An 18,742-nucleotide genomic window follows, 5' to 3' on the forward strand; every position below is an offset into this window, starting at 1 on the left:
AGTAGGGAGGGGTGTGTGTATGGGGCTGGGTTTTCATTTGGAGGGGTTGAACTTGATGGACTTTGTCTTTTTTCAACCCAATTTAACTATGTAACTATGTAACTGACTATGTAACTATTATGTTAATAGCCCCCCCCCACAGATCCACAACAGCAACTACATCTTCATCCCAAAAAACTTTGTGTTACATGGGACAGTGAGTTGATGGAGGGACCGTGTCATGTAATGAAGGAACATTCAGTGGTTGGTGGCATCTACTGGTACATTCTAATTCCTTCTTGTGTAGAACCAGCTCTGGTGCTTCCCAGAGATCCTGGGCTCCTGTATTCATTCAATACGATCCTACTTTGTCTGTAAATAATCACACATGTTTGATGATAACAATTCAAAGTATTTCTTTCCGTAATTAGGTTCAGCTCTGGAGGTAACAGCCCCCTCCTCTCAGTCCTCCCTGATTGGAAGAGATGTCCTACTTCCCTGCACATTCCGAGTGGATAATCCTCCAGTGAATCCCAAGTTCCTCGCTCTCTTGTGGCATTTTGGAGACAAGGAGATTCTGAGATATGACAACAAAGGGAAGGTTTCCAGCCCCCGGTTATCCATAGATGAGAAACTTATACTGGAAGGCAATGCCTCATTGTCTCTCTCCAACGTGACCATCTCTGATAGAGGAACCTACAGGTGCTCAGTCATTTACAGCCCAAACACCCAACATAAGGAGATCAGGCTGCACATTCATGGTAGGAACCAAGGAACTGGGAACATCCTCCTACATTCACTCCCTCACAGTTACAGAATGATGAACCCCTCAAAATTTGGTTTACCAAAATATTTCTTCTACAAGCTTGAAGTTTGGCAGCTGTTTTGGCTAATGAGAGATTTCGTGTGGCTGAGCACAATTTTAACCCTTCTCTTTATCTCCATTAGGTTGTGCCAAAGTGTTTGATACAGTACAATAAGCAATTGCTCTCTAAACCAAGGGTTGCTGGGTAATAACTGTTTGTAAATAGGTAGGAAACTGGACAGGTACAAAGAGTGAGTGACAATTTATAAATACTTGTTCAGACCAAACTCACCTTACCCTAAGAACCACCTCTAATCAACCTTTAAGGGGATCTACATAGGATACTAATGATTAAGTTACATTTATTATCTTATTGATCTGGTAGATTTGAAATGATAGTGAATTACAATGTAACAAAGGAACAGTGCTGAGTGGGGGGACTAGGAGCCCCTCAGCATATTCTGTTCACAGACACCTCTCACTTTTTAACCTTCTTTCCATATTTCTTCTGTTTTCTCGTTTCTCTGCAAATTGTGTATCTGTGTCCTTGTCCCTAGCGGTGCCAGAGGTTGTGGTTGCTAAGAGAATTCTCCTTAAGAACCAGGGAACATCCCTTCAGTGCTCAGTAACTGATTTCTACCCACAATCCATCACTGTGACTTGGCTCAGGAATGGGAAGCTATTGGCCAACTCAGCTCTGGGGCCCCTTCAGCGGAATGCAGATGGAACGTTCCGACAGAACAGCACCCTGACTCTCACCCCCTCCGACACCCTGAATAACCCAGAGATTGTCTGTCAGGTGCAACATGAATCCCTCCCCACCCCCAGGCAAGATGGTTACAAGGTGAAGTATGGAGGTGAGTGCACTTTTATTAATGTTATATAGTGAAACATTGGGTCAGTTTGGGTCTTTCTCTCTCTCTTTGGATCAAGTAAAGAACCCCTTCCTATGCTGATGGTGAAATCTCCTTTCCTCCCCACTAATGAATCACTCATTCCCTCTCTTGGTAGGGAATCCCATAACCTGACTGCCCTTACAGTAAAGACCCCCTTCCTATGCTGATGGTGAGATCTCCTTTCCTCCCCACCAATGGATCACTCATTCCCCCTCTCTTGGTAGGGAATCCCATAACCTGACTGTTCTTACAGTAAAGATCCCCTTCCTATGCTGATGGTGAGATCTCCTTTCCTCCCCACCAATGAATCACTCATTCCCCCTCTCTTGGTAGGGAATCCCATAACCTGACTGCCCTTACAGTAAAGACCCCCTTCCTATGCTGATGGTGAGATTTTCGTTTACATCATTCCCATCAGTCCTTGCCCCGGTATAGCTTCACATATTGGGTCCCAAACACATTCACACAGACAGTAGGATCAGATTTATCAAGAACTAATCTTGTATTTCTTTGGAGGAAACCAGAGCACAGAGAGAGGATAAAGGAACAAGTAGTGTTTAGTATTGGGCCAGAACCAGTGTAGAAGTCAGACACAAGTACCATGATATATTTCCTACACTTAATTGTGAGCCGTGTCTCCCCAGTGCCTCCGTCAGTACAAGTCTATTCAGCCAAGATCAATGGACGGCCGGAGCAGGTATTGGTGTGTGAAGCGAGTCAGTTCCAACCAGAACCAGTGCAGATAAAATGGATCCTGAATGGGAAAATTGCTGAAGATCCGAGGAAAAGCAAAGATGGGGGGTATAAAAAAGGTTCCTATTATTTGATCAACCCAACGAGTGGGAGCCAAGAAGGAAACATCTCCTGTGTGGTGGAACATGAGACTCTGCTACATCCCATCACTGAGACTCTACAGCTGAGACAAGAGGGTGAGTGACCCCCAAACCCAATATACTGTCCCCTCACTGTATCCCTGTGTCAGCCTTGTGTTCCTACTGACTGTGCCACCAACCAATATCTGCTTCCAATTATATTGTGTTTTTTTTGGTTCAAATCCACAGCTGCAAATGCTGAAATCTAGAAAGTGCTCATCATTTTTGTATTTCATATGATTTTCAAAAGAAAAAAACCCAACAGAGAAAAGTAAATGTTCTATCCAACAGGAGACATATTACTGCAGTGTGGCAATACATTCACAGGATGGCAGTTCTTGGGTCTGTAGGGGTTGATGGGCCCCTATAAGTTCAGAGTTTCCAGTTTTGCTGATGTGCAGTTGGTGAAATGAAACTGCCGTGTAACATCTGGTCTGGATCTGAACCAGGGACCTGCAGGTTACTATGTGATACTTCTATATGAAGAGAAAGCTACGTCCTGCTTCTATACTTTCTTTTACTTTAGTCTGCTGAGCTGCTCTTTATCTGATTTTCCCATGAGCCTCCCTATATACACCTAGCTCTAAACTTACTCTCTAACTGTTGTAGGCCAAGTCAGATGGTAACTAGGGATGTAGCGAACGGCGGAAAAAATGTTCGCGAACATATTCGCGAACTTGCGTCCAAAAATGCGAACGGTTCGCGAACGTCGCGAACCCCATAGACTTCAATGGGAAGGCGAATTTTAAAAGCTAGAAAAGACATTTATGGCCAGAAAAATGATTTTAAAGTTGTTTAAAGGGTGCAACGACCTGGACAGTGGCATGCCAGAGGGGGATCAAGGGCAAAAATGTATCTGAAAAATACATTGTTGACACAGCGCTGCGTTTTGTGCTGTAAAGGGCAGAAATCACACTACGTCACTCAGGTGATGTTTCTGGACACGGAATGTGAAAAAGCTCACACAGCTAGGTGGCACTTGGTTAAAGACTGGGCAAACAATGCCTGCAAGGGCAACGTATACAGTAGTGGATACGGAATATATTATTGCTGCTGTAAAAACATCATCACACAGCTAGGTGGCACTTGCATACCTCCCAACTGTCCCTCTTTTGACCACTCAACCCCCTGTCCCTCTTTTGTACTGGAAAGTCCCTCTCTTATCTGCACTGAACAGCCAGAAAAAAAACAGTTTCTAACTTAATTAGCTTTTGGCAGAGAGCTCAGAACAGCTAACAGGTGCAAATAAGATACTTTGTAACAATTTTGACTCTGGTTGGTGCTGGTAGTGGTGAATTACTAGGAGGAGCAGCACACCAGTCCCACTCCCCAACACAGCTAGACTAATAGCACTGGGCTCTTATAGTAGCAAAGTAAAAAAACAAAAAAGAAAATAAAAGCAGTCCTTACAAGGACTATTGGGTTATTACAGCAGTCAGCAGATGAGAGATCAGCAGCAGTGCCCACAGCAGCTACATACAGAGCACTGCAGTAGAAGGTAGATTACTAGCCAGCAAAGCTAACTAACCTAAAATGTCCCTCAAATCCCTGCAGACTTCTGTCCCTACAATACAGAGCAGTATCAAGTAGATTACTAGCCAGCAAAGACGCAAAGTTACTATCAACTGTCCCTCAAATCACTAACAGCTCTCTCCCTACACTAGCTCTTCCAAGCACACACAGGCAGAATGAAAAAACGCTGCAGGGCTTCAGTTTATATATGGAAGGGGAGTGGTCCAGGGGGTGTGGGGGTGGTCCAGGAGGGAGAGCTTCCTGATTGGCTGCCATGTATCTGCTGGTCTGGGGTGAGAGGTCAAAAATAAGCGCCAGCTAAGGCGAACCCAAATTGGCGAACGTCGCGCGACGTTCGCGAACATTCGGTGGACGCGAACGGCCGATGTTCGCGCGAATTAGTTTGTGGTCGAACAGTCCGCAACATCCCTAATGGTAACTGGGTACAGCACAAGACTGACTATGGATTTGGGCAAATGCCAAATTTAGTATATGAAATACCAGGGCCTGATTCCTGTTTTCTTTATACTCCTTTATTTATGGTTCCTGCCCTTGCCCTTGTCCCTTGTTTTATGGTTGATTATCTGGTTCATCTGATTACAACTAGATCTGTCCTTACCAGATGCTTCTCTGAGTTCTACATTTGTGGGAGTCTGTGGATTCTAGTGTGATTAAATCTGATGTTTTAGGCAGAAGAGCTCACCAAGACTGGAACCAAGTTACTCCCTTGGTTTTGCATTTGTCTTATGTGACCTACAGAGTCTGTTTTTGCCTTTCTGTTCCTTAATCTCAGTTTATGAGAATTTGGCGCTGTATCTCCCTCTCACTTCAACTCAATGGTTATTGTATAGTGATGAGCAAAACACTGAAAAATTAACAAAACACATCAAAGTCAATGGGCGTCTTTTTACCTCTAATTTTGCACAACATGCATTGAATTTAATAGGAAAAACAAACATTTTCACGGCAACATTTTCATTTGCTCATTCCAGGAATCATTTGCTCATATCCAGCTCAATATGAGAGTCTCATTGTCCCAGAGTTACATTTAGTTGTGAGTTTTCACTTACCAGCTGACTTACAATGGGCAGAGAATGAGCTTAGAGCTGGGGTTATATATATAAATAAATATATCCATCCATAGAGGAGTCAGTACTCTCGATACTTAGTTCAAATATGCCCGGGTGCAGTCAGTGTATGTGTATATATATTATATATATACAGTATATATACAGTATATATATATATATATATATATATATATATATATATATATATATATATATATATATATATATATATATATATAGTGAAAAAGGATTGCGGCACTCACAAGGTTTTAGTGAAAAAACAAAAAATGTTTTATTATTAAGCCTCAACGTTTCGATCCCCCACAGGGATCTTCGTCAGGAGCAAAAACAAACAAACAAACATCCAGCACCCACAACCCCCTAGAGGTAATAAAGCCTTGAAATGGTGCCAAAATCTGTTGCTAGGCAACATACAGTTGTCAGTGAAAGTGCTCAAATCTATTAGCCAGTGATATAATCTAAAAGGCACAAGGGGAAAGGTATAAGAGCAGGGTGAAACGCACAAAAAAGATTAAGAGAAAAAGAAAACAAGAGCGCAGTACTGTGAGTGCAAAGTGTCAGTATAAAGGCCACTCCCCCAACTCATGCTCTAACTGTCAGTGCGTGACAAAGGCGGGCCTGGCGACCTATCACTGAGCAGCGGTGGGTGTATATGTTCTAAAACAGAACAGGGCTTAGGTACCAGTCTGTATAGGAAACCAACGGATCGTAATACGATGTTGCACGCTAGCAGCGACCACCCACCAGCCACCTCCAGAGCCCTCCCATACTCACAATTCTTACGGACTATACGCAACAACAGTAACCCTCAAAAGACACTGTTACAACGTTGAGAGACATTTACACGTTTTCTAGAGAGGGGCTATAATGAATATATCAATATCGCCATTGTCCAGAGTTATGTACTTAGTGATATCAGCTATCCCCATATAGAAGTTCAATCCAAGGATTCATATAAGGCAGCCAAGGGGGAGGGTTTCGTTCAATCTACGGGGAGCGACTGTGTCTAGGCGATATCTCGACTCCCGTCTAAGGAGGGCCAAATCTCTGTTGCTCCCTGTCGCCAAAGGGGGTTGGTGATCGATCGCCATACAACGGAAAGTGGGTAGGGTGTGGCCCATTTGTAGAAAATATCTAGAGGTTTTTTCTTTTAGGGCTTTACTTATAGCTGACCTGTGGTGTGCGATCCTGTCCTTCAGTGGTGTAGTGGCTTTGCCTACATAATAGAGGCCACACGGGCAAGTTACAATGTAAGCCACAAACGATGTGGTGCAAGTCAATCAATACTGTATTTTTATGCGTTTTCCAGTATGTGGGTGGGGGAAGTCTTTGCCAGTAAACATAGATCTACACATCGTGCAGTCAGGGCACCGGTAGCACCCCAATTTCTGTTGACCCGAGAGCCAATTCGGGGCTTCCTTAGTTCTGTTCACAAAGTCAGTTTTCACCAGAATATCTTTCAGGCTACGATTCCTGCTGTGGCCAAACATAGGTGCTGGGACATGGTGTAAGGAAAGTGTCTCGTCCATGGCGATAATTGGCCAATTTTTTGCACACACTTCTTTAGGTCCTTGGACAGATGTGAGTATGTGGTGGTGAAAATGAACTGTGTATTCTCTGATTTAGTAACATGCGGTTTTTCACTTATCAAGTCCGCCTGAGTATGTGTTAGGGCCCTCTGCAGTTGCTGGTGTAAGAGATCCTCATTATAGACTTTCTCTGACAAGCTTACAAGCTACATTTGTAGCTCTCTTTATTTGCTTCAGCTTTATGATTTTTATTGAAACATTTCTTTGTGCTTCCTCCATCCCTTAACCCCCATCTTTCCTTTTGTTCATGTTCTGTCCTGTTATCTGTTTTTTTAACCCTACGCAGTACTGGGGCACCGGACCAACCAGTAGCCACTAGACTCCTATGTGTTTCCATACGTGACGGGTCCTAGCAACACAGTAGCATGTGAGTTGTGGTCAAAGTACTCTGTGTATCTGATAGCCACCCACCTTGCCGGAGTGGTGCAGCGCCGGGCATACCATCCCCCACCGCAAGTGGGAGTACTGATGTGTACCAGTAACAGTAATCCTTTACCCTGATGACAGGCCTGGAGTCTATTTACCCTCTAGTTCTTTCAACTTTTGTGCAGCGACACTGAGAACCGATTTGACAGCGATCGTGTCCTGAATACCACACACTCCATGGCTGGGCTGGATAAAAACCCTGTGAGTGCCGCAATCCTTTTTCACTGCTTATTTCCCATGCTGGCACCCAGGTAATAATTTTGTCTACGGAGTGCACCATTCCTATTGTTATATATAAATATATATGTGTCTGGAGAAAGGTCCAGACTGGACCAAAACGTTGACAAATAAACTTCACTTTGCTTGATCTCATTATGAAGTCCTGGAGTGCGTCATTCCTTGGAACATGACTATCTACACTATATATGAGAGCACCCAGGCAGTAAAACTCTGCTGGATTGGATTGTACCACAGCCTGAACTGTATATATATATATATATATAGAGAGAGAGAGAGAGAGAGAGAGAGAGAGAGAGAGAGAGAGAGAGAGAGAGGCTTTACTGTATGTTCTACTAACCCTGCAGTTACTATTTAACGCTTCATTGGGAAATGATTGCCTTAATCTGGTGTCAGCACCTCTTTCATAAGAATAAAATCCCCCTTTTTGTGTGCTGGCCCAGGTTATTGTGCAAAATCTCACTTCTGGTTTCTTTTTCTTGCAAATGAGTCATGTGAGGGGTCAGGGACCCTTTGCAACAATGGTAGGAATAAACATCTTGTGACTGACTGCTGATATGTGGGGATTCCTGTAGATTATTATTTCAGTTTCCATTTCTTCTGTTACTGTGTGTGTCCCAGGAAAGACAAGATGGGAGTTCAGAGTCCCATTATAGGGAGGTAAACAGAGATCATTAGTGGTTATATTTCCAACTCTTCCATCAGGATCACAGTTTTATCCCTCAGAGCTCTGATTCTGGGTATAGCCCCCATACTCACAGTGTATCCCCTAATGTAAGTCTGAGCATTATCCTCCACCCCCCATACCCAATAACCAGCCACCATATTGGATTCAGGCCAACCCAGCAGGGAAGTACAGTTCTTATTCTATCCCTCAGGCCTCTGATTCTGGGTATAACCCCCTATACTTACAGCGTATCCCCTATTGTAAGTCTGTGCATTATCCCTCATACCCACTAACTAGCCACCATATTGGATTCAGGCCAATCCTGCAGGGAAGTACAATTCTTGTTTGGGCTCTGATTCTTGGTATAGCTCCTAATGGATAACAAGTGAAGTTCTGCACTGTGGAAATCAAACAGCAACAAGGCAAGGTAAGTATAAAGAATCAACACACATTTTTCTCACATCAATTTCTCAGTAATCCATGAAGATTATTCAGAAATCCCTGTAATTGATACAGACAAAATGGCAGGTCAGGTTATAGTAGAGTTGCCAATACATTGTCTGCTGCAAATGGGGGGTTCCCAATCTTTATTCAATGGTGCTCATGACTCTTCATAATGATCATTGTGAATGGAATAAAGATTGGGAACCCCCCATTTGCAACAGACAAGGTATTGGCATCAATCTTTTTCAAATTGTATATTACTGGCGAGTGGCTAGGCCAGGGCCTCTACCTAATCCCCAAATTGAACTTTCATTTATAGTAGAGTTGCTCCATGCAGGAATTATCTGTCCCCCCTGGCCATTTATCTTAATATATTTTCTTCAGTTGTAAGAACAGCACAAATCCAATATAATGACCAGCCAGAATGATGTTATTGCTTGTAGTAGTCACTAATTAAAGGTGCTCTGTTTGCACTGTGAGTTCTAGGTCTGTGCAGTAATCATTTGTTTACAGGGTCAGACAGGGCCAAGCAAGGAGGACTGGTTGGATATGGTTGGCTTCAGCCCAACTGGCACAGACCAGCTCCCCACAGTTGACTGACCTGATTGTGACTGAATAATAAATACAATGTTATACAATGGAGGGAAGTGGAAGGGGATGCAGCAGGAGGCTCATGGAAGTGGCGGAAGCCCAGTAGTTTGTGGGTCCTTATTGTGGCAGACCCAGTGGGCCCTTACCCCCCCCCCAGTCCAACACTGGGAACAAGTATGAGAATCTCTCAGTGGGCCCCTGGCAAGGACAATTCCCATCAGCCCTTTCTTTTTTCCACTTTAAGCCTATATGACAACTATAACATTTAACACTATTTATTGCAATTGGGGACTCTGGCTGTCAGATTCTCACTATGTAATGACAGTTACATGTAGCAATTTATTAGATGTTTTCTTCTGGATTCTCTTTCAGATGATGGGGCAAAATATTCTGCAGGGAACATTGCGGGGGCCATATTTCTCACCATGCTGCTGACAGTGGCCGGGATCACTGCGGGGCTCTGGTTTCTCATCTACAAAAAGAAATGTAAGTCACTGTCTCTTTCTGTGGGTAAATGGAATGAATTATTATTTTGAAAGCAGGTGATTTAGTCTTTATCATTTGAAACTTGAGACACATGAACCTTTAAGAGACTCATTTTGATCTACTTTCTCTAAAGCCAAGCTTGGAAAAGTTTGAAAAAAACAATCTTTGCTTCTAATGATTAAGGGTAAGGATAGCTCTCCGGATCTATTAGTCTTTTCTAGGTGGGAAATAAAAAAGTCTCAGTCAAGAGAGCCACTGAGAGTAGGATAAAGCCCCCAGAACCACCAGGCAATATTTATACAAATTGTGAAAAATTCTCCTGCTAATCAAAATTCTGAAAAGTACTAAATCAATTTGAAACCTGGCATTAATTCAAAAAAGTACCATCTGCAAAGGTATACATGAGTACGAAAGGTTTGGTAAAGATATATGCAATGGGAGCATTGTCCAAGATGGAATCCACAGGGGGACAAGCAGGAGACCCTTATAGTATAAACTATGGCGGGTAACATAAAACTTGTAACATGGAATGTCCGGGGACTTAATGATCCTATTAAGAGACGCACGTCCTTAAACTATGCCAGAAAGTTGAACCCTGATATTCTTTTTTATTCAAGAAACCCATCTCACAGGATCGGCAACCTTAGCCCTCAAAAAGCCCTGGGTAGGATGGAGCTATCACTCTACTTCAGGGGTGTCCAAACTTTTTGCAACGAGGGCCAGATTTGGTGAGGTGAAAATGTGTGGGGGCCGACCATTCAGCCTGACATTCTTTAAACCATAAACATCATTTAAACAAGGAATGGCGTAGCTTTAGCATTAACATTTGGGCACATTAGTGAAATGATCTGCCACTGCCACTTGGTCTATACTGCTGCCTGCGTGTGGAAGTGTTAGTAATAGACAAGTACTGGCATGTAGAGACACCATACTTCTTTAGTTTACTGTACTGGCACATCAGAACATCTATTGCACCTTCAGCCCTAAAGAAGTATGTGAGAGCGTCACTATGTGCCAGTACTTGTCTATTACTAACACTTAACACCAAATATTACTGCTATGGATATGCCATTCCTGATTGCACTATGCTGGCGGGCTGCAATATTATTCATTTCATAAAGGCTGAGGGCCATTCAAATTTGAAAACGGGCCACAATTGGCCTGATTTTGGACATGCCTGCTCTACTTATTCAGCGTATATGGGAGGAGTCTCTACCCTAATAAATAAAGGGTAATAGTTAAATTGTTACACCTAAAACTAAACCTAAAGGGAGGTACGTCTTTATAACTCCATCACTCTATTAGCGGGGGACTTCAAAACCACCCCAAACCCAGCCCTAGATAGATGGAAAAAGGACGGAACAATGGGTAGTGGAGATAACATGAAATTTAGCAACTTCCCCCAATCTGTGGAACTAATAGATACCTGGAGAACATTCCACCCATCCCTGCAGCAATATTCCTGCTATTCCAAATCTCATCAGTGCCTGTCCCTAATAGACTTGGCTTTAGCCCTGAGGGGAAATAATACCATTGATTCACAGTCTAGAATATCTACCAAGGGGTAATTCCAACCATGCCCCCTTGTAAATGGTATGGACATGGGGAGAGGCACCTGGTTCAAGGACCTGGCGCCTTAACCCTGTTTGGATAGATATAGTTCGGAAAACCGAGGAGATGGAAGCCTTAATAAAAGAATACTCAGTTAACAATACCCCCCTAGGGGATATAACATACAACTGGGATGCATTCAAAGCATATTTGAGGGGCATATATATGTCTCTGAAATTAACGCTATTAAGTCCAAAACAAAAATGGCAGAAACTCGGCTACAAACACAGGTCATCCTTACTGAACAACTAGTAACAGCCAACCCTAACCCACACACTCAGCTCTGCAGAAAGCTCAGGAAGAATACCTCAAGTTCCTAGAACCCAAAACCAACAAGAAATATATTTTTCTCAATTAGAATGTGTTCGAACAGGGGGCCGGAACAGGGAAAATGCTAGCCCACTTAGCAAGGGCCGAGTCTGCTCCCCCCCTTATTATTTTAGCAATTAGGAATATAGCAAGCAACATAATAGAAGACCCTAAGATGGTTAGTACGATATTTGGAACTTATTATGAACAGCTATACCAATCTCGGTTAGAACATGATAGCGACCAAATATCCACCTACCTGGACCAAACTCAACTCCCAGTCCTACAAATTGAACATAAAAATAGTCTAGAGGTGGAAATCACCACCGCAGAAATCCTAGAAGCCATTAAATAACTCTCTAGTGGGAAGTCGCCTGGGAGGAATGGACTCCACAAAACATACGCTGACACAATAGCTCCCCAACTACTGTCAATATACCAATCAGCTCTTACCACTGGGGAACTCCCCCCTCAATGAGAGAGGCAACAATTATAGTATTACCAAAACCCGGTAAGGACACACTAGACTGCGGGTCTTAGGTCTTATAGACCCATTTCCCTATTGAACTGTGACATGAAAATCTTGGCAAAGTGTTGGCTAGAAGATTGCAGCAAGTAATAGAGACGCTGATAGCCCCTGATCAAACCAGCTTCATGCCCCATAACAGCACCGCAATAAATCTTCGACGGCTATATACGAATTTAACTATAGAGTATGACAATAAGGGGGACAGAGCCCTGGCAATGCTGGATATTGCCAAGGCTTTTGATACAGAAGAGTGGCCCTTTCTTTGGCAGGTGATGAATAAGATGGGGTTCGGCCCTCAGTTCTTGGCACTCAATTATTATACTCCAATCAAGTGGCATCAGTGGTAGTAAATGGAATGGCCTCCCCAAATTTCACATTAGCACAAGGAACAAGGCAGGGATGCCCCCTGTACCTGTTCCTATTCGCAATTGTGATTGAACCACTAGCCGCAATCATCCAACATGACCCAGGGATAATAGGCTGGAAGGTGGGACAAATCTAGGAGAAAATACAGCTATACGTTGAAGATTCATTGATATATTTGGCCAATCGCAAAGCCTCTTTAGATAAACTAGCATCCCATCTCCAGTCCTTTGGGGACCACTCGATTCTAAGAGTGAACCTGTCAAAATCTATGCTATGCCTAATTGATAAACATGAAGGAGATAAAATCCCCAAGCAGCACTCACTGGTAGAGGCCTCAGAGATCAAATACCTAGGTGTTAGGATATCTATGCCAATATCCTCCTTCTGGCCAATGAATGTTTTACCTTTATTGGATGGTAGAAACTAAGTTTAAATAGTGGTCCGGTCCAGGTCTGGACTGGGGCTCTAAATAGGTCCTGGCATTTCAAGAACACAGAGGCCCAACCAGTCCCCCAGCAGCCCAATAAATAGTGACTGTCTATGGTATTTTACAGCAGCTCTCTCACCAGTGTGAAGATCCCCAATTGGCTCTTGACAATCACGTGTCCAAGATCCAGCTCCCTGGCAACAGAGCGTCCTCACAAATTTCAAAAATGGATTTCCATGGCTTGTTTTTCTTGAAATAATAAAAGCTTCTTTATTTATTGTTATATTAATTGCATGTCAGCTTTGACACAGTGCACATTACTACTGACCGGTTTCGTACCTCATGGTACTTCCTCAGAGTATACATTTTCTCACGCAATTCACAACTTTATACTGTAGCTAACCTTGATTACAGGCAAATATCACACCCATTATCTTAAAGGGATATACCCTAGTTCTTATATCAATTTATTGTCACACTTCTCTATTTTAATTTTAATAAAAACATTTAAAAACAGATGAATGCTATAAACATCGTAGATCCATGTATGCTTTTCTGGGTAATGTTTGAATTACAGGGATATAAGATTATATGTAAAGCATCCCTGTAATCCAAACATTACCCAGAACAGCATAAAATAAAGAAGCTTTTATTATTTCACCAAAAACGAGCCATGGAAATCCATTTTTGAAATTTATCTTACAGCAGCCCCTCTGGCATTTGCCAGAACTCAAAGATTGCCAGTCCGGGCCTGGTCCGGTCTACCGCTTAGCCCATAAGGGCTTATTAGCCTTTTCAAAATGACCATACTCCCCAAGATTCTATATATACTTACACAGGCACCCATAGTGAGTTCCAAAGTATTCTTTCAAAAACTGGACAAATTGATAAGTCCATTTGTGTGGGGGGCTGGGAGAAATAGACTAAAGCTAGACACCCTTAAGAAAGCCACAGATAGTGGAGGTGCAGTTCTGCCAGATTTTGAGCTTTATTACTTGGCAACCCAGCTGGCCCATCTAAAACCTTGGACTTTCATTGATCCACAATTACCCTTCTCTGTTTTATTTATGGCACTATATAACCAAGAGAACCCACTGCTACAAGAGGTGTTGAGATCCCCAACATACAAGGCACAAACGAAAATATTGTCACGAGAGCAAGTTATATGTGCACTACAGTCAGACACCCCTATATGGGAAAATCAGCAACTTTGGGAATTTGCTCATGTGGAGGCAGCTCGGGTATGGCAGAGTAAGGGAATAACGGTGGAGCACCACTTGATACAGGATAACAACCTTAAAACCTTTGACAAGAACCAGCAAGAGTTTGGGATTCCAACTAGGTATTTGGTATTGGTTACTATAAAGACAAATTCAGCATGCATATCTAACCAACCCGTTTAAAATAGGGAAACCATCATTCTGTAGGATATTGGAACGACAGGATTATCAACATTTAGTTTCAAATGTTTACAAGGTATTGAGAGCTAGTAAATATGACAAAACCAATGCAAGCTTATTTAGGATATATGGCAGGCTGACATTCCCTCACTCACTGATGAGGAATGACTAGATACTTTGGAGGCACCTGGGTATGTCTCTCCCAATGCAGACCATAGGATGATCCAGAGATATATCCTTCATAGAGCATATTTCACCCCGGTACGCCTGCATAGAATAAATCCCCAGATTCCCCCTTCCTGCACAGATTTGGGAACATTTAAACATATGCTATGGGACTGTACGAAAATACAAAGGTACTGGACAGAAGTGTTCGCCACAATAGCCGACATACTGGGAATACCTCTTGATCCAACTCCAGAATTAGCTATATTAGGAGCATGCAATGAATCTCAGTTCAATAAACACCACTTGACTACTATACACAATAGTCTATTTCAGGCACATAAATGTGTAACTCTAAAGTGGAAAAAAGTAGACCCCCCAACTCATCAATTATGGATGGAACTAAAGCAGAAGTATATAAACTGTATGTCATATCTTTATACAAAAAGGAAATCTACTGGGAAATTTGAAAAGGTTTGGGGCACGTGGCCAACCTGCTAAATATGGGAAGCGGCTGTATTTACTACACCAATATCGTATACTTACCAAATGTGAACCCTTCAACACTAGCACACTTGCTTTTACCTTACACGTACAAATGTTGTTTTACCTTGGGATTTTAGTTTTGGTTGTTTTGTTTTAATTTCTTTTATTTAATCTTATGTTAGTATAAACTACGGAGTTGGAACCAGGCCATTATGCAAAATTTATGTACAATGAAAGTCTATTGTTCACTCGTTAAGCAACATGCAAATATTTATAGTGTTTGTCAGACGATGTAACACTGAAAGTACATGTACTGGTTTTTCTTCTTATTCACCAATAAAGGTTATGATGTTTAAAAAGTACCTTCTGGTATTTAATTATAAACAATTTGAAACCTTCATACCATGGGTGGTTTAAAAAGGGAACAAACTCCCTCCTGCCCATACTTGAAACTCAAATTAAGTTACATCACTTTAATATATTATATATACTGTAAATACTGTATCATGGGTTGGGATGTTATTAATATTCTGCACACATTACTGTTCATTGGATGAGGATTTCCATAAACAAGATGTGAATATAAGATTCATGTTTTCAAAACATTTTGTACTTATTACAATTTTGAGTTGCAGAAACATTTTTCATAATTTATACAAGGTTAACTCTCCCACTAGTATTTTTCTAAAACTGTAAACATATGTAAAGACCAGAATCTCTCTTTTCTTGCTCCCCTGGTAATCCTGTACTTTGTTTTTTAAAAATTCAAATTATCACAGATTTGGTTTATGCATGCTTTAAGAGCAAATAATGATAAAATTACAATCTACAATAAAGTTAAAGAAAAATAAAGTTGCAAGTCAACATGGACTTTTTTTCCACCTCTATGTAATACACCAACTGGAAAACATCTACCTCTTTGTCTACATTTTTCTTTCCCTTCCTTCTTATAGACAAATTATTAAAACAAGAAATTCAAATACTTGCTAAGATTTTGGCAAATGTATTATTAATACTTTTGACTTCAATTATATGTAAAGATCAGAATGACTTTTATTGAGAATATTTTGCCATTACTGCAGCTGTTTAGACTTGTAAATAAACTAATATTCCCTATGCTGAGAGAGCTTTTCACAACACATCATGGGACCATACAGACATTGCCTAAATTCCTTTGGTATCAATGGTCCTTTTGTTAATTATATAACTATTTATTTTCAAATCCTAAATCTCAGATTTTTGTAGCTGGATCTATGTTGTTTCTTTATATTATATATAGGGGACCAGACAGGTGGGTCCGTCTGCTAAATTATTGTTTAGATAATGGAAAAGGCTCTCTGGGCTCTTAGTAGGGGTTGTTTAAATATCAAGTATTGTTATTGATAAGAGTTTATATACAGTACATATATATGTGCATTTGTTTTGATTTGTTATTGCTATTACAACATCCAAATAGGTCTCTGGAAAACATATTTAGATTGATTGAAGATTTCTCAGCTTCTCAGCTTTAGGATTGAATTTATATTTAATATAATGTGGAATCCCTATGAAATAAACCAGCACCCACTTAAAGGGATACTGTCTTGGGAAAAAATGAATCAGTTAATAGTGCTGCTCCAGCAGAATTCTGCACTGAAATCCATTTCTCAAAATAGCAAACAGATTTTTTTATATTCAATTTTGAAATCTGTCATGGGGCTAGACATTTTGTCAATTTCCCAGCTGCCCCCAGTCATGTGATTGTGCTCTGATAAACATTCAATCACTCTTTACTACTGTACTACAAGTTGGAGTGATATCACCCCCCCCAGCAGCCAAACAACAGAACAATGGGAAGGTAACCAGATAGCAGCTCCCTAACACAAGATAACAGCTGCCTGGTAGATCTAAGAAAAAAACTCAATAGTAAAATCCCAGGTCCCACTGAGACACATTCAGTTACATTGAGAAGGAAAAACAGCAGCCTGCCAGAAAGCATTTCTCTCCTAAAGTGCAGGCACAAGTCACATGACTGGGGGCAGCTGGGAAATTATCAAAATGTCTAGCCCCATGTCAGATTTCAAAATTGAATATAAAAAAATCTGTTTGCTCTTTTGAGAAATGGATGGCAATGCAGAATTCTGCTGGAGTAGCACTATTAACTGATGCGTTTTAAAAAAAAACATGTTTTCCGATGACAGGATCCCTTTAACTAAGCAGCTGATTGATGGGCTAATTATCTTGACAGTGAAATATTTCTCTGATTCATCTGACCACTATTATTATTATTATTATTCCTATTCCGTTTGTTCTTTTGCCTTTTTATTAGTAATTGCTGCACTATTATTTCCATTTCCAGTATCTCATGTCCATCTTCCCTGTTCCTCTATTTTGTTGATTTTATGACCTCTTGTAGTTAAGTGACTGTATATATGGGACTATTCACTCTTGCACTGCTCTAATCCTGTGACATGAATGAGTGATTAGACTTACTAGTAAATAATAATTAACAGTCTGCATGTAACAGTGACCCTTCCCTCTTTCAGATCACATCTTATCTCTTTTTCTCACACTCCCCCCACTGCTAACCCTCAGCTATAAATTCTGGTTGGTAAGACTCACAATGTTAATATAACTGCTCTATGGAATTCTCTCAGTTCTATCCTCTGCTTTCTTCAGGGCTTCCTCTAAACTAAAGTGTAAATCTATATATTTATATATATATAACCCAGTCAGGGCCAGAACTAGGGGTAGACAAAAGAGGCACGTGCCTAAGGTGCAATGAAGTGGGGGCACCAATCATATACCCCTTCTTTCGTCTACCCCTGGTCCAGACATTTGTTCCCCCACCTGCACTTCTCTCCAGTGCGCCCCCCACCGTGCATTGTCACATCACACACATGTCTGGGTGGGGGTGAAGTGGCCAACTGGGTTGCCTAGGTTGCCTACACCCCTTTCTTCCCATGTCCCTATCCTATCTTGGTTAGACTGATAGGGGGAGGAAACTGACAACATGTCCAGCCTCATGTCAGATTTCACAATGAAATATAAAAAATTCTATTTTCTCATTCAGATTTCAATGCAGGATTCAACTGGAGTATCACCGAGTAGTATTAGTAGTAGTAACTGAGGTGTTTTGTAAAAAAACATGTTTTTCCATGACAGAATCCCTGTGTGTGGCCATTTTACTTCTTATACTGTTTAATTCCATACTGACCACTGACTACACATTTTAAACCTCTAAACCATTTAATAACAGCTTATAGATGGCAGCATGGAAATTCCTATTTGATGAAAAAGTAAGAGCACTCAGTTTTCATTAACCCTCCATAGAACCTCTCATTTTTTAAAGACAAATTGTAGAAAAGAAGACCCCTGAAAAATAAGCTAAATCTCCTGATTTATGGTTTTACATTCTAAATGGGACAATAAGTATTTCAGTTCCAGAGTTGCAGTAACATCACATGCTGGTCTTCCCCAGGGGAACTACATGACTGTGCCCACAAAAAGGCCAGATCCAGCAGGACTGGATTATATTGGTTGGAATCATTAAGAATTTATAGTCTGAAGCAGTAACTTAAAGTTACAGAGCCAGTGCTGAAACAAAACTGAACTAAGACAAAAATCTGGTTCTGCCCCAGAAGAACACAAGCCCCTCCATGAATATGACTGTATATAACAGATAATTATTACACTCCCAGATACAGGAGGAATGTAAAATGAGTAAACTCACCGTGAGCTACACTGAACTGAAGTTTGATGGAAGCTTTTTCTTCCCTATAAATGGCAGTGCCCATGGCCCTCTCTACATTGTATTACTGATATATATACAAATGACATAGGACATGGTTTATTTTAACATTCTGAACCAATAT

At 41.3% G+C, this 18,742-nt stretch overlaps 1 protein-coding gene across 1 annotated transcript in view; it reads left to right on the top strand.

Annotated features, from left to right (window-relative positions):
• The window catches only part of LOC108703904, a 44,027-nt gene that overhangs the window by 11,477 nt on the left and 13,808 nt on the right, over positions 1 to 18,742 (top strand). The window contains exons 2-5 of the mRNA XM_041575911.1: positions 411 to 740; positions 1,342 to 1,641; positions 2,325 to 2,609; positions 9,482 to 9,595. Coding sequence (XP_041431845.1) covers positions 411 to 740; positions 1,342 to 1,641; positions 2,325 to 2,609; positions 9,482 to 9,595 — 1,029 coding nt within the window. The remainder of the gene's footprint in view (positions 1 to 410; positions 741 to 1,341; positions 1,642 to 2,324; positions 2,610 to 9,481; positions 9,596 to 18,742) is intronic.

Source organism: Xenopus laevis, chromosome 9_10L (genome assembly GCF_017654675.1).
Source record: "Xenopus laevis strain J_2021 chromosome 9_10L, Xenopus_laevis_v10.1, whole genome shotgun sequence".
NCBI lineage: Eukaryota > Metazoa > Chordata > Amphibia > Anura > Pipidae > Xenopus > Xenopus laevis.